A 16,074-nucleotide genomic window follows, 5' to 3' on the forward strand; every position below is an offset into this window, starting at 1 on the left:
AACTAAAAAATTAACTTTTTAAGAAAAAATAATTATTAAAAAAAAGGAAAATTTCATAATATAATTAATTTATTATTTTAATCTTTTATGAATTTGTTATAATTATTAACTTTTGAGTTAAATGTACTGATTCTATATTCTTTATCGTTTCTAATTTATTTATAATTTTTTTTAAAAAAATTAGGCAATTAAATTTAAAAAATAATTCTTACTATAGATTTTTATTTATATTTTCAAATATTTATTCATATTCATCATAAGGTAATCTATTTTTATTTTATTCTCTTATTTAATTAATTGTACTATCTTTATCTTCAATTAATTTAAGGAATTCAACCACATTTTAAACCTAAAATTTATAAAAATAATCTTTATATTAACAATAAAATGAAAAATATAACTTGCATTTAAGGAGGAGTTTCTCCATCACTATCATCATCAGTTAACTAATCTTCATCTTATGGTTATTAAAGAGTACTAGAGAATAAATGATCTTAGAATTTAATTATTGAATTATCTGTAGGTAAATCTAAAAGTTTTTAATAATATCTACTCATTTCGCTTGTGTCATTATTTAATACATATTGAGTAAAATATCCAGGAGTGTTATATAAATAATCATTTTTTAAAATTTTAAAGTTAATATTAGAATTAATTAATGGATCCAAATTGTCATTTATTTAGTAATATTCAGATTTTAGAAAGTAAGCTTCATTACTTTCTGTATTTTAATTTAATTAAATATATGGACGCAAGCTATTGTGTGGAGTAATAAATGTATTAAGAGGTATATCAATATATTTAAAAAATGTTTTTGGTAAATTATTAATTTAATTAGAAAATTCATAATATTATTTAGCTATTTTAAATAAAAAATAAAAAAAAATAGATTTATAAAATATAAAATAAAAAAAATATATGTAAAACTAAAAAAAAATATAAATTAAAATATATATAAATATATATATATATATATATATATATATATATATATATATATATATATATATATAATGATTATATATAAATATTTGATATATTATATTAATACATTAATTTTTATTTATAAATTATATATATTTTTTTTTTTGTATTTTTTTTTTTATATTAATATTTATATAAAAATTTTATACTTATTCCCATTTTTCCTCTATCAAAGTATTCATTTTCTCCTCCTGTTCTTTATTCTCTTATAAATTCTATAGAAGGATAAATATGATAAGCCATAAAATTAATTTCTATATTATAATATAATTATATAAAATGAAAATATACTTTTTATAATTTACTTTCATATTTCATTAATTCTATATTATTTTTTTGAATAACATCATAATCATGCAAATCATCAAAATCTTTTCTTTCTTCTATTTTAAAGGCGTAATTATTAAAAGTATTAGAAGCATCATATTATATTGGGAATTTAATACAATGAACTATATTTATATTATTTGAAATTTAAAAAGAAATGTTTTCCTTTTTTCCAATTTATAAATATTCTGCTCTTTATTAATCTTAAGAAACCATTTTTTTAACTTCTTCTCTTGTTTTAAGATTCGAAAGTTTATTTTTTAATTTTTCTAATCTTTTATCAGCTCTAATTCTTAATATAATTTTAGTTCCTACACTCATAAATTTATTTAAGTTTATTTTTCTATTCTTCAAATCGTTATTTTTATCAAAATCCCATGTAGTTTAATATTAAGGAATTTTTTCGAAGTCTAATTAAGGTTAATCATTATTTAAAACTATTTCGAATCTATTTTGTCCTTCAATATTTATTCCATCAAGTATTTATTTTTAAAAATTATTCCTTTTTTCATAAATTTCTTCTATATCAACTTCTGTCATATCACAATCTCCAATACATTAAAAGAATTTGATTTCTTTATTTTTTTGCAGTAAATTTACTATACTACATTTATTTAAGAATTATTTTTCATAAGAAGATCTTGCTAATTCCTCAGTATTATTTAATAAAAAATTACTTTAAAATTCAGAACTCTAAATTTCTTATAATTCTTATTATTATTCTTAATTCTATATATCTTTATCTTATTCAATATTTTCTGTATTATAAGCTTTTTCTGAACTTTAATTGCATTTTATTTTGAAAGATTTTTTCCCTGAAGTTATATTAAAATTCTACTTTGTTTAGCTATTTTATATTTAATTACTTAAAGAACTATATGCAGAACCTATTCTTAGTTAAGGTTGAGAATCCAATTAGTTTTCCTTATTTTATTCACAAGTTTATTATTTATTTAACTTTTCTAAACGACTATTTGATTAAGGAAGTTTGCTAGTATTTATTTATTTCTTAGTTTTATTTTCAGCTGGATCTTTATATCTTGCTGATCCCATCAAACGTATTTTCAAAGGCTCGAAATCAAATTAGGAAACTTTAAGCTTTTATGTATTTTAGTTTATTTTATTTTTTTGTATAAATATAAAAATATAATATATAAAAATACTTCTGCTTCAGAAATTACTGTAACATTTGTTTAAGGAATATAAGTTATTTGAATATCTATTTTTCCTTCTCCAGGTATAATTCCTTTTAAAGGGTTTATTATTATTTCTGAATTTTATTTTGTATAAGAAAATTCAAATTCAAAATTTATTGGTATTTTGCAATATAACTGTGAAGTCTAATTTTTTTTTTTTTTTACATTTTTTACATTTTTTGTCTTCTTTTGTTTTTTTTTTTTTTTACAATTGTGCGTTATTCACCTATTTCTATAGTGCCAAAATCTATAAGTCTTGGAAATATATTTCTTAAATTTTCCCTATCTAATACTGGAAATGCATGTATTGGTACTAATAAATTTTCTGTTTCTGTATTTATTCGAAGAGTTTAATAATAATATCTTTTTTTTTTTATTTTATAAATTTAAATATTTTTTTTTTTAAAAAGTAACTTATATTCATAAGGTTTAAATTCAATTGATATTTCTTCAGACATTCCAGATGATATATAACCTTTTTTTTTAAATTAAATAGAAAAAATATCCGATTCAATAGGCAGAACATGTATTCTTTATTAAATTTAAGCTTTGTTTATAACTCTTATTTTAATTATGTTTATTTTATTTATTTCAAATCCAGCAAAATTAACTATTGGTGGCTCAGTTTATATATATTAATTTCCTTAATATTTAATGAAATCATCTTTATAAATATTTAACAATATATTTAATAGCTTTAGTAATATTTTTTTTTTTTTTAATTTACATTTTTAACCTAATGTGTCTTTATTTTAAATATATTTTTTTTTAAGTAATGTATATGGAATTTGTAATGGTTAATTTTCAGTCATATTTTTTAATAATTTTAAATAAGTGCTTTTGAATTAATTTTATTATTATTTTTTTTTATTTTTTTCAATAAATTTATTTTATTTTAAAAAAAAATTAATTTTTTTTTTTTTTTTAAATATTATAATTAAAATTGAACTGTTTTACAAAAAAATCTTTCATAAAATAAAAGGTATAAAGAATGATTAAAAAAATATTAAAATTTTTTGAAATATTTTTTTTAATAAATAAAAAAAAAACACTTTATTTATTATATTTAATAAAAGAACAATTTTTTTTTAAAAAAAAACTTACTAATAAAATATTTTTTGTAATAAATAAATAAAAAAGTAAAAGAATTTAAAAAATCAATTTTTTTATTTTAATTTTTTAACTATTACAGTTGATTTATTTTTTGCATCTTTATAAATTTTAAGTTCCTATATTTCAAAATTAATTTTAAAATATACTAATAAAAAATTACATCTTTACTTATTTATTAGAAGTCTCCTTTATTAAGAATTCTTTCAGCTTCATTATCACTTTTCTTTTTTACTTTTTTTTTTAAAAAATAAATAAATAAATAAAAAATAATATAAATACGAAATCAATTAAAAAAAATAAAAATAATAATACCTATATCAAGTATTTAAATTATGCTATTATAATCTTCTTTTTTATTTCCACTTGCTATAGAAGCAAAGCTTTCTTAGAAATGATTACTTACATCGACAACCTTTTTTTTTTATTTTATTAAAACATAAAATAAAATTCTAAAATACTTTTCCTTCACAATATAAAGACATGGTAATAATACTATCGATTCTTTTTTCTATATCTTTAAGGAAACAAATAAAAGTTTAATCATCCAAATCTCCTTTTTATATAGGGATATTGAACTTTTCAGCAATTTTAGTGAATTTAAAATTAATATTATGCATATCTTCTTGAAGTACTTTAACTTTTTCATCAAGTTATTCTCCTTTTTAAACCACAATATCCAAATCCTAGTTATTATCATAATTTTCTTTACTAAGAAGTGCCAAATCATTATTTTTTTAATATTTAGTAATTTAGGATTCCACCTATTTAATTTAATTTTTCAAAACGACAATTTCATCACTACTATTATTAGCCTCTTGATAAAGCAAATTATTTTCTTTTTCAATATTTTAAAATAAATATATAAGTTCATCAATATCTTCAATTCCAGTTTCTTTTTACAATTTTTAAAATAAAAACTAATATTATTATACTTCTTCCTAAAAATTCTAAAGATTAACTTTTTGATTATTTTTCGATTGTTTAGAATTATTCTTCACTATTTATAATTTACTCATATTATTTGTCTAATCAACATTATTTAGGAGTACTTCTGTATCAAATATACGTCTTCCATTTCCATATTCGTCATTTTGATTTTAATTCAATACTTATTCATATTCTATTTTAAACTATGCGTTTTGTTTTTGGGCCTTTTGTTTTATTTTCTTTAATTCTTCTTCATATACTTTTAATTTATTATCTATATGAATTTTCTCTATCATATATTTCTTAAATTCCTCGTCTTTTTATTTAATATCGCCTTCTAGTTTTTTGAAAACATTCGAAAATATTACCCTTTCACGACGAGCCATATTCACCTTTTCTTTAAGCATGTTTATTTAAGCTAGACTTTCGTTGTGTTTACCTCTTGTTTTTTCTAGTTTATATTCTAATTGTTTTAATTTAGTTTAAAGTTAAGGTAAAGCTACTCCGTTTGATTAATTCATTCTTTTTACATTGTCAGTTATATTATCTTATGCTATTTATATCAAAGTTTCTAAATCTCTCTTTTTTTATTTTAATAAATACATATATATAAATATATATATATATATATATATATTTATATATATATACATATTTACTTTCTTTTTTTATTGAATTTCTATCTGTTTTGCAAATAAAGTACTTGTTTCTTATATTTCCTCTATTCTTGTGTCTAATTATTAACCTGATAAATGATTTATTCGATTTTCAGTTTCCTTTTTTATTTTTATTTTGTAAATTTATGTTATTTTTGTTAGTTTATGTTATTTTGTTTATAATAGATTTAAATATTGAGAATATAATTATTTTTATTACAATTTCTTCTCTTAATTATTTATTTTCTTATTTCATAAATTCAATTTCTTCACTATATTTATTTTATAAATAATTTTAATATTTTTTATAAAATTTTATAATATTTATTTTAAATTTTATTTACATTGTCTTTGAAATTGAATCTTTATCATCCAACTCATTTTCTTTGAAATTATGTTTTTCTTTATTTTTTTTATTCATTGTAATACTATTTTAATTTTTTGATTAATCAAAACGAGACATTTTATTAATTTTATTATTTTAACTATTATATTTTTTTATATAAGTTATTTATTTATTTTTTTTGCAAGTTTTTTTTTTTTTATTTTTATTTTAAATAAAAAAGATTAAATAAAATTTAATTTGTTCATTTGATTTTTTTATAAATACCAAAAATAAAATATATTTTATTTTAAAATTTCATTCTTTATGAAAGTTTAAAATATATTCTTGTATCAATATTGTAAATATATTTATACAAATATTGTAAATGAAATTTATAATTAAAATTGTTTATATCTTTAAAATTTTTAAAATATGTATATTTTGTTAATTTATTAATAATATAAATTAATTTGTTAATTTAAAAATAATTGACACAAAAAAAAATTAAAATAATTAAAAAATAAAAACTAAATTAAAAACTAATTTAATTAATAATATCAATTTAATAGGCAATAAAATAAATAATAATCATTATTTAGTAACTACTAAGTTTAAATGCAGATTATTTATAAAATTATATTCATTTACCCTATAAATTTAATAATAATATATAAAAAATATATAAAAAATTTTCATATTATTTTTTATTCTTTTACAAAAAAACAAAAATTAATTTTATATTTATATGTTTTTTCCAAAAAGAATTATAATAATTAATTTAAATAGCTAAATGTAGTCATATATTTTAAGGTAAACCAATTAAATAATTTAAATACATCATTAGCCATCATATTTTTAACGAAATAAAAACTGGAATTCTAAGCGTAATTTCTGATTATATTTTTATATAACTTGATACTTGATAATAATGATAAGACGATTTTTCACCAAAAAAAGAAAGGAATCTAAACAATAAACAAAAAATATCTTAAAGTAAACTCATTTTATAAAAAATAAATGATAAATTATATATTTAACAACAAACCATAATCAAAAATAGACTTTGAATATATAACTATTTACAAATAAGCTATTAAATTAAATAAAAAAAATAATATAATTTAAAAATCAAATATTTTCTTCAGTATATATTTATGCTTAATAGTTTTTATTTTTATACTTCTTTTTTCAAAATATTAAAACATTTTATTTAAAATCGAATACAAAATTTTAATAGCATATACTATTTTATTATTTTTTACATTTTAAATATTACTAAAATTAAGCCCTGGAATTTTATAACTAGAACTACTGATAATAATATATAGTATTTTATCAGGATAATAATTTATATTAATTCAAAATTTTTTTTTAGATTAATCAAAATAAAAAAGCCTTTTGAACAGATTAACGAAAAATTTAAAATTTGACATTATTTTCCCACAGGCTGTGCTCTATTTAAATTATTTACTGTATTTTATTTATCGCATTGTTTTGGATGTAAATTTCATTATTTGGGCATATAAGAATAGAATAAAAGAAACAAAAGCTGGCTGAAATAATTCTTTAGATTATAAATGAGAAAATCAGTATATTAATTCTTTATATTTCGCTGTTTTTTCTTAAGTTACTTATAAATAATACAAAAAAAAATATTTGCAATAATTATGAACAACATATGTTGCTGTGTTTTTAGTTATGCAATAAATATGATAAATACTATTTTTCAATAATAGGTCTAATAAGAGGCTTGTTTTAAATCCGAGAAAAAAAACATATCATGCTATTTGGGAAAAATAAAAATCGTTATAGGTTTATAAATGAAAATTATAAAATATCTTAAACATATGAATATCTGTAAAAATTGTACTCCTTTAAATGGACTAAAAAATTTAGATAAAGTTTTAATAAACGTAAAACTAGAGGTTTTAGAGGTATTTTTCTTTTAATATATTTTACTTAAATAGAAAATTTTCTGCTTAAATTTTTCTAAATAAATGCTTATTTTTATTAGCCTTAATAAATGGCAGGAGTCTATTTATGCTTCTGGAGAAATTATGTATTTTTAAGGGGAGTTTAATTAGAGAATTATCTTTTTATAAAAAGAGGAGAAACATTATTATTTTATTAATGATTTTCTTTTAAATACTAATATTAAATCATGATTAAATCTTGAAAATCTAATAATAATTTATATAAACATTAAAAACAATCATATACATATAGTTTTCATATTTACATAAATATAAATTAAATATTTATTAAAATTTTTTAACAAAAAATAATATGATATGCTATTAGTTAGTATACTAACAACAAGTGATTTTCGAAGTATATTAAAAAGGCAATAATTATAAATTTTATATTTTAGTATAAACAGGAGGCATTTTCTAAGCTAAAAATTAGAAGTAAATTATAAATATAACCGTTTTTGATTTAAAAAAATTAATCTATATATAAAAATTTTAGTTATTTTAAGTTGAATGAAAAATGTATATTGCGGCACATAAAATATATTATACTATAAATGCTGACTGACCAAATATAATTATTACGAACAATTTATTAACATAATATTTAACTGACTTTATATATTAATTTCGTATTATTTAACATTAATTTATTATATTCTAATAAATTTTATGAGTATTTTAATCTATTAATAAAAATTTCTATTTATAATAGAATTAACATATTTTTTGTTTTGTTTTAAATTATAAAATTTAATAATTTATTTAACCTTTTATAATTTGATAGAATAATTTATTCATTAACAGTTTTATTTCAAATAAACTTATTTAATCTATTTAAAATTAAATAAGCAAATTATTTTATTAAAACAATTTAGTTATTTTTATAGAAATATTTATTTAAAATAATAAAAAAAAGAAAATATTAATATTCCTAATAATAAAAATACAATTAACATAAATAATACAAAATATAAAGAAACAAGGAAAAAAAAAAAAAGTATTTATATGTAAATAAATATATATATAAAAGTTTTAATTTTATTTATAATGAAATGAGTTTATTAAAATAATCAAAGATTTTCTTTAGATTAACTTTTTTTAGTAACAGAATTAATTGCAAGTCTACTCGAGCTTTTTCTCCTAAGCATCGAAGATAATGACTAATCCATATTTTTTACTTCCATTTCTTCTTCTCTTAACAATTTAATTTAATTAAATAGTACATTAGGTAATAATTTAATAAAAATTCCCACAATCAAAGAACCAGAACCTATAGCAGCACATAATAAATGCTAGTAAATATTCAATTAAGTTACTCCTACATATTACCCCCCTAACTCAATAAGGAAATACTAAACGCAAAAAGTAATAATAATAATAAGCCAAAAAAGTCCATTATTAAATAACCCTTTGAATATATTAATTTCATCCCTTTATAATTTCCTAGCATTAAATTCATTAAAAACTTGCATCAAAACAAATATTTGGAAAAAAAGCGTAAAATGGACAGCTTATTTTTCATCATATTTAACCATATCGAAACTTGAAGGAATTTATAACCATTTCGGGGCTTTAAATAATACTAAAGAAAGAATAACTATTTGATATATTGATTATCCAAATATATTCCTCCACATATTGGCAGTTACTATAGAATCATCTCTAGCGTATGGCTTTCTATCCAGTAAAGATTCCGAAGGAGGTTCAGTTGAAAGTGCTAAAGATGCAAAAGTATCCATTATAATATTAACCCTTTAAATTATATATTTTTTTAAATTGTATGATATATTATAAATATATATATATAATATATATATATATATATATATATATATATATATATATATATATATTTATATACATATAATAAATATATTTTACCATAACATTTCTATTGAATTTAAAGGACTTTTTTTTAATACCACAGATCCAAGAAAAGACATAAAAAGAGCCACAGCATTTACTGTAAGCTAAAATTAAATAAACTTTCTTATAGAATCATAAATATTTCTCCCATATTTGCAAGCAGTTATAATACTTGCAAAATTATCATCTAATAAAATTATATCTGCAGCATCTTTGGACACTTCAGTTCCTGCTATTCCCATAGCAAATCCCACATCTGCTTTTTTTAATGCCGGTGCATCATTAGTTCCATCTCCTGTAACTGCGACAACATGACCCAATTAAATAAGCCCTGTTACAAGTATATATTTATCTTCTGGACTACTTCTTGCTAAAACTTTAAGTTCCTTAGCAACTGCTTTAAACATGTCTAAATTCGCAACTTTGGAAGCTCCTTTTTCTTCTGGCGTTTTTCCATCAGGATTATCATATACGATTCCTCCGACTATTTCTCGAAATTTTTTACCTTCTAAAATCTCAAAACCACTATTAAAAGATGAGCTATTATTATTTGCATTCATTTATGAAGTTTTAGCATTATCTTCGATTATCCCAGCATCTTTAGCTATTGATACTGCCGTATTTACCTATTTATTTAAATATGTATTTAAATACTTATATATATTTTTTTCATACATTATCTCCTGTACACATTCTAACCGTAATTCCTGCTTTTTTACATTTCTAAACAGCAGCATATATTTCGGGCCTCAAAGGGTCTTTTATACCTGCTATAGCAACCAAAACAAGATCTTCTTCTAGATAATCAGTTTATAGATCATTATACATATTTGTAAAGGGAATATCCTTATAAGCCAAAGCCAAAGTCCTCAAAGACTTATCCGCATATCTTTAAATAATATCTCTTTTAATACTTTCTCTTTTTCCGCTTTCTATACTTTTAATTTATTCTGCTGTGAGAACTTTTTTGCATTTTTCCAAAATTACCTCACTAGCTCCTTTTACTAAAACTCGAATTGTTTATTCATCTAATTTGATTAAAGTAGTCATTTTTTTCCTAGAAGATGAAAAAGGTAAAATTCTTAAAATATTAGCACTTTTTCTTTCCTTAATATAATTTGCTTGGAATGTATCAGCAAGTTCTATTAACGCACATTCAGTTTTATTTCCAATTTGGCTGAATTTCGGTCCTCCTTCTGATTAACTACCCGCATTTTTATTTTTAGTTGGATTTGCTGAAGAATTCAAACAAGCATTTTAATTGAAAACTTTTTGGATTTTTTCGTCTATGTATTTCGGGATAATATGCTCTGGATTATAATGCTTATCGTTTATATATATATGGTATACACTCATAACATTTTATGTCAAAGTTCCAGTTTTATCAGAACATATAGTAGTTGCTCCTCCCATAATTTCACAACTCGCTAATTATTTTACAAGGTTATTCTCGTCTTTCATTTTATTTACGCTATAAGCTAATGCTATTGTCACTGCTAAAGGCAATCCTTCAGGAACTGCTACAACTATAATCGTTACAGCTATCATGAACGACTTTATCACTTCTTTTAATGTATCAATACACATAAAACAACGGTTTCCTCTATATGTATCAATTCCTAAATTTACTAATAAAGCTAGCATTGTTAAACCTGCTGCTATTGTACCTACTTCACCTATATTTTGTATATTGTTTTTATTTTTTATTAAACGAAAAATAAAATACCTATTTATTCAGCAATACTTTCTAATTTTTATTACAAAGGAGTAGGAGGTGATTCTTCTTATAGTTTTTCCCTTAACTGACCTAGTTGAGTATTTTTTCCAACTGCCAAAATTAACATTTTTCCACTTCCATCCATAACTTTAGACCCACTGACCATAAATGGCTACTATTTACCGCCTTATTCCACTTTTTAAACAGCAATTTTCGGAATTAAATCAGATTCTCCAGTTACACTAGATTCATCCATATAAATTTCACTCCCCTCTACCAAAATACCATCAACGGGGATAAGATCTCCTATTTAAATAGAAAGTAGATCTCCAACAACTAGTTCTTTGACATCTATGTAAAAAATATTTCCTTCTCGGGTCACATGAACACTCATTTCTTCCCTTTTAGCGCTTAATTTTTAAAATTATTATTCTTTTACATAATTATTACCGGCACTGACAGATACTATAATGACTATTGCGATTAAAATAGTAGCTCCTTCAATCCATCCTTTAGCAAATCCTTCTTCTATAATACCAATTACTGTAGATATTATACTTGCAATAACCAAGATTTAAAGCATTAAGTCTTCAAAGCATTCAACTATCATCTAAAATAAAGTAGAACTTTCTCTCTCTGGAGGATCGTTTCGACCAAAATGATCTTATCGAATTTATATTGATTCAGAGGAATTTGAGCAACCTTTTTTGATGTCAGTTTTTAAAGATGAACATAGACTGGATAGGCCATTAAATTTAGAGTTTAGTATTTTTAAACTCTCGTGCTCACGGATACTGTCTGGTTCAAATAATTTAGATAAATCTGTTGCATTTATTTAAAATACAAAATCTTCGAGCACTTTTTTACTACTCATTTATTTTTATTTTAGTTTTTATTAATTTGTATGTATTTTATTTATTTATATTTTAGAAAAGTATAAATATTTAAAATAATTAAGTTGTTAATGCTATTTTATTTTTGAAAAAAAAAAAAAAAAATAAATAAATAATGTATTAGTATAAAAATTTAATTTTTTATATTTTTTTTAAAGAAAAAAGTAAAACTTAAAAAAATTAAAAAATAATAAATTAATTTGATATTTTTTTAATAAATATACAATTTTATTGCCAAATAAAAATTAAAAAAATATAATTTATAATAATTTTAATCATATATTTTTAATATATAATTATAAATTAATTTATATTAAATATTAATGACAGAAATAAATTAATCCTTACTTTCATTAAATAACTTAATAGAAACTGATTTTTTAATAGTATAATAATTAAATAATTTCAGGTACTATCCAAATCCAATATTATCTTCATTAGAATCTCAGCTTTAGTTTTGTCTTTAGAATTAAATAAACTAAATAGAATTTTCAGATATTAAAAAGTAAACATAAATTGATTCTTAAGAATAAATTTAAAATTTAATAAATTATTTAAATTAATTAAAGGATTAAACATTTAATGCTTTGACATTTGATTCGTAAAAAAACACTGAATTCATTGAAAATAATAAGTAAAATTTAATAAATGAAATTTAATTTGATACATAAAGTTAAAATTATATATATTACAAAATAAATTCAATAAATTTAAAAAATTTTGACTAAATAATAATGCTTTTAATAGTTGAAGAATTTAATTTTAAAAATTAAATAAATAAATTTTCGAAAAATGTTTTAATTAAATAATTTTAATAAGTTTAATAATAATAATTAGGAATTTTTGATGATTAGTATAATTTAATTAATATATTTGCAAATGAAAAAAATTCTTAGGAGTAAATATTTGACATTTTTATTATTTTTAAATAAGATGAAGATAATTAAACCATAAAAAAATCAATTGATTATAATAATAATTCATAATCATAAAATAAGAATAAAAATAGGCTATATTAATCTTTAATTCCGTTAAAATATATACAAAAAATATATAGAACTACTTAAATACCAAAAATTAGTATATAAATATTAATACAAAAAATGGATTAAAATAATGATGATAAAATAACAGTTGATGATATAAAGAATTTCGCTTCTAAAAATAATTTTTAATTTAATGAAAATGTAAAATTATATAAATAAAATATATATAATAAATATAATATTTATGTATATATATATATATATATATTTATATATATATAATATATATTTTATCATCTTTTTTTATATAAAATATTTAATATTTTTATAGATTTATTATGATATGTTTGATGATGCAGCAAAATCTAGAAAAATTAATTTTAAAAAATAATTATTAGAGCCTTTAAATTTAAATGAAATATGGATGGCAGGTATTTTTTAAAATATAAAAATATAAAAATTATTAGTTTCCAATTCATTTTTTTTTAAATAAAAGTTTAATTACATTATAAATTAAACAAAGATCATTAATGGATTGAAAATCCTAAACCATTTAGGAAATATTGGATAACTTTATTATAAAAAGCTGGGGAAAATCTTCCTAAAAAACATGATTTAGAGAAAATAAAATTTTAGCCTATATATGATTTATATTAAAAATAAAAACTTATACAAACATTTCATCCTCAAATATCTATTTAAAATTAATCTGTAAATAAAATATTAATAATAAAATATATAATATTATTTTAGTTTTTAGTAAACGAATCTTTTAAAAAGTCTTATATTAGTAAGCCTAAGCCTGAAGCAGGCTTAGAAATTAAAGATACAAATAACATTTCATAAATTAATTTTAGTTAAACAGCAGATTTTACTATTTAAAAAAAGCCAGTTGAAGATTTTGAAAAAATAGTGAATTTAAAATTTAAATAATAAGAGAATAATTAATTTTCATAAACAGTAGATTTTGATACTAAAAATTATTATTAAGAAGCTTTAAGGCTATCATTAAATCCTATATTATATAAAAAGTCTTCCAAAAATCCTATTTTGTTATATGTACCTGAAAACTTTAATTTTTAGAGCATATAAAATAAAGAAGAGGAATATAATCATAGGACTTCTGAAATTTTTAAAAAATCTAATTTTTAGTATAACAATAAAAGTATTTAAAAAGATAGAAAAACTATGTGTTTGAATTAATTTGATAAATTAAAAACAATGAAAAATAATCCTTATCCGTTTAACGTTTTTGATAAAGATTTTTATTCTAGAAAATACCAAATAAATAAAATTGGAAATAAAGAAGAAAAAATACTTGAAAGTAATCATTTTATTACCACATTTAAACTAGAAAATTGCACATCTTTAAAATCAAAGCTTGCTTAATCGTCTAATTTATAATCAAATCCTTATAAACCTATATCAAATAATATTATAAGAGAGGAAATTAATGATGATAAATCTAAACCTAATTTTAAAGTTTTTGATATTTTCTTTTTATAAATTTTTTATTTTTATTTAATAGATTTAATTTAAATGTGATCCTTTACCTAATAAATATGGGATGTCTGAACATGATAGTAGACCTAAATTAGCTATAGAAAAAGAATAAAAAATATAAAAATAAAAAATGGAAGAAGAACAAAAAAATATAAATGATTATTACGGAAAAAAATAAAATAATGAATGGATTAAATATTTTAAATTATGTGATAAATAACATAATATTGGTGATGGAAAATAAACTGAATTTATAAATAAAGGGGGTATTTATTATGAACCTCTTTAAATTTAATAGAGTTTACTTAGATAAGAAGATGATTTTAAAATTCCTTTCAGATTAGCACATAGAACATTAAGAGCGAAAGATAAAAATATGTTTTTGGGATAAATTTAAGATTCTAAATTTTGAATTAATTATTGTTTATTTATTATTATTATTTTTTTTTAATGATTATTATTTTATTTAATTAAATAAAGATTTATAAATAAATAATAAAATTAATTTATTTTTATAAATTTATAATATTTATTTTTTATATTATTACTATATTTTAAATAAAATGAAACCTTATATTTTTAATGATTATTAAAATAAGCTTAATTTAAATAATATAAATAATTAGAAATACACTTAATAAACTGCATATGCAATAATAGATTTAAATCCAAACAAATTAAATTTAAGTGAAATAAGAAATTCCTATATTCAAAGAGGAAAGCATAATAGTGAATACTTAAGTCCTTCGAGTAGAACAACCTAAAATAAATAAAACTAAAATCTAAATAAGAAATCGATATCTTTTAGTGAATATACATCACCTTTTAGCAGCAGTAATTAATTAACAAAAGCTTTAGTATAATAATAAGATTTAGAAAATTAATAATTAAAAATATAATTAGAAGAAATAAAATAAAAAAACATGAAAATAATTAGTTAAAATTTAAATCTCAAAGACTAAATTGAGAAAATAAAAAACTAAATTAGACATATTAAAAGTATAAATAATTGTTATAAAAAACAAAGTTCTAAAAGTATCAAAAATTATGGTAATTATTTTATTAATAATAAATTAATAAACAATAAATGTGAATTTTATAAATGATAAATAATTTCTTTAATAATTATATGATAATTTTTAAATAAATAATATAAAAAAATGATATTTTTTTAAAAAATATTCATTAAAAACATTTTTAATATACAAAAATTAAAATAAAATCATTTATTTTTATTAAAATATAAGTAGTGTATATAAAATTTATTATTAGAATAAAAGATTAAAAAAAATAAAAAAAATATTTAAAAGAATATTTAATTTGTAATAAAAAAATATTAAATACAAAAATATAATTTATATATATTTATATATATTTTACCATAATTTTTAATTGTATTATATAAAATAAAAATTAATATTCTTTTAAATTTATATTTTTATTAATTAAATTTATTTAAATAATTTATAATTTTAAACTTTTATTCTTAGTATGAAAATATTTGTACTAAATTTACTTAATAAATCAATAAAAATATCAATAAATTACATTGGAAACATTATATAAGAAATATACAAAAATAAAAAAAATTATTACGAAAAAAACTAT

The 16,074-nt window shown here is 18.6% G+C and overlaps 3 protein-coding genes across 3 annotated transcripts, besides 21 other annotated features; 1 reads left to right on the forward strand and 2 right to left on the reverse strand. All coding sequences in view use genetic code 6, as the record gives it.

The window, feature by feature from the left end:
* Positions 1–45: part of a microsatellite that runs on past the window's edge.
* Positions 46–53: 8 nt separating this feature from the next.
* IMG5_152520 (hypothetical protein) lies at positions 54–5,358 on the reverse strand (the record flags this gene model as incomplete). Its single annotated transcript, XM_004030790.1, has 12 exons — positions 5,207–5,358; positions 4,633–5,128; positions 4,079–4,455; positions 3,933–4,032; positions 3,781–3,851; positions 2,922–2,982; positions 2,475–2,581; positions 2,199–2,409; positions 1,134–2,069; positions 402–859; positions 213–349; positions 54–150 (listed from the first exon to the last, which is right to left on the reverse strand). The coding sequence occupies exons 2-12, from the start codon at positions 5,066–5,068 to the stop codon at positions 54–56; spliced, it is 2,991 nt and encodes a 996-aa protein (XP_004030838.1). The 5' UTR covers positions 5,069–5,128; positions 5,207–5,358.
* Positions 902–940: a microsatellite.
* Positions 949–1,045: a microsatellite.
* Positions 1,076–1,109: a microsatellite.
* Positions 2,443–2,473: a microsatellite.
* Positions 3,862–3,898: a microsatellite.
* Positions 3,870–3,921: a microsatellite.
* Positions 5,143–5,197: a microsatellite.
* Positions 5,151–5,202: a microsatellite.
* Positions 5,335–5,381: a microsatellite.
* Positions 5,382–5,482: 101 nt separating this feature from the next.
* Positions 5,483–5,521: a microsatellite.
* Positions 5,485–5,538: a microsatellite.
* Positions 5,539–5,880: 342 nt separating this feature from the next.
* Positions 5,881–5,925: a microsatellite.
* A 101-nt stretch (positions 5,926–6,026) lies between these two features.
* Positions 6,027–6,067: a microsatellite.
* A 126-nt stretch (positions 6,068–6,193) lies between these two features.
* Positions 6,194–6,218: a microsatellite.
* A 2,353-nt stretch (positions 6,219–8,571) lies between these two features.
* IMG5_152530 (hypothetical protein) lies at positions 8,572–11,958 on the reverse strand (the record flags this gene model as incomplete). The annotated part of the gene is made up of 4 exons (XM_004030791.1): positions 8,572–9,253; positions 9,383–9,993; positions 10,043–11,043; positions 11,094–11,958. The coding sequence occupies 4 exons, from the start codon at positions 11,956–11,958 to the stop codon at positions 8,572–8,574; spliced, it is 3,159 nt and encodes a 1,052-aa protein (XP_004030839.1).
* Positions 9,285–9,377: a microsatellite.
* Positions 11,959–13,080: 1,122 nt separating the features above from the next.
* On the forward strand, positions 13,081–14,878 carry IMG5_152540 (hypothetical protein; the record flags this gene model as incomplete). The annotated part of the gene is made up of 4 exons (XM_004030792.1): positions 13,081–13,164; positions 13,295–13,394; positions 13,460–14,445; positions 14,492–14,878. The coding sequence occupies 4 exons, from the start codon at positions 13,081–13,083 to the stop codon at positions 14,876–14,878; spliced, it is 1,557 nt and encodes a 518-aa protein (XP_004030840.1).
* Positions 13,184–13,252: a microsatellite.
* Positions 13,678–13,707: a microsatellite.
* A 4-nt stretch (positions 14,879–14,882) lies between the features above and the next one.
* Positions 14,883–14,937: a microsatellite.
* A 638-nt stretch (positions 14,938–15,575) lies between these two features.
* Positions 15,576–15,620: a microsatellite.
* A 194-nt stretch (positions 15,621–15,814) lies between these two features.
* Positions 15,815–15,843: a microsatellite.
* Positions 15,844–16,074: the final 231 nt, after the last annotated feature.

Source organism: Ichthyophthirius multifiliis (assembly GCF_000220395.1).
Source record: "Ichthyophthirius multifiliis unplaced genomic scaffold scaff_1120509251167, whole genome shotgun sequence".
NCBI lineage: Eukaryota > Ciliophora > Oligohymenophorea > Hymenostomatida > Ichthyophthirius > Ichthyophthirius multifiliis.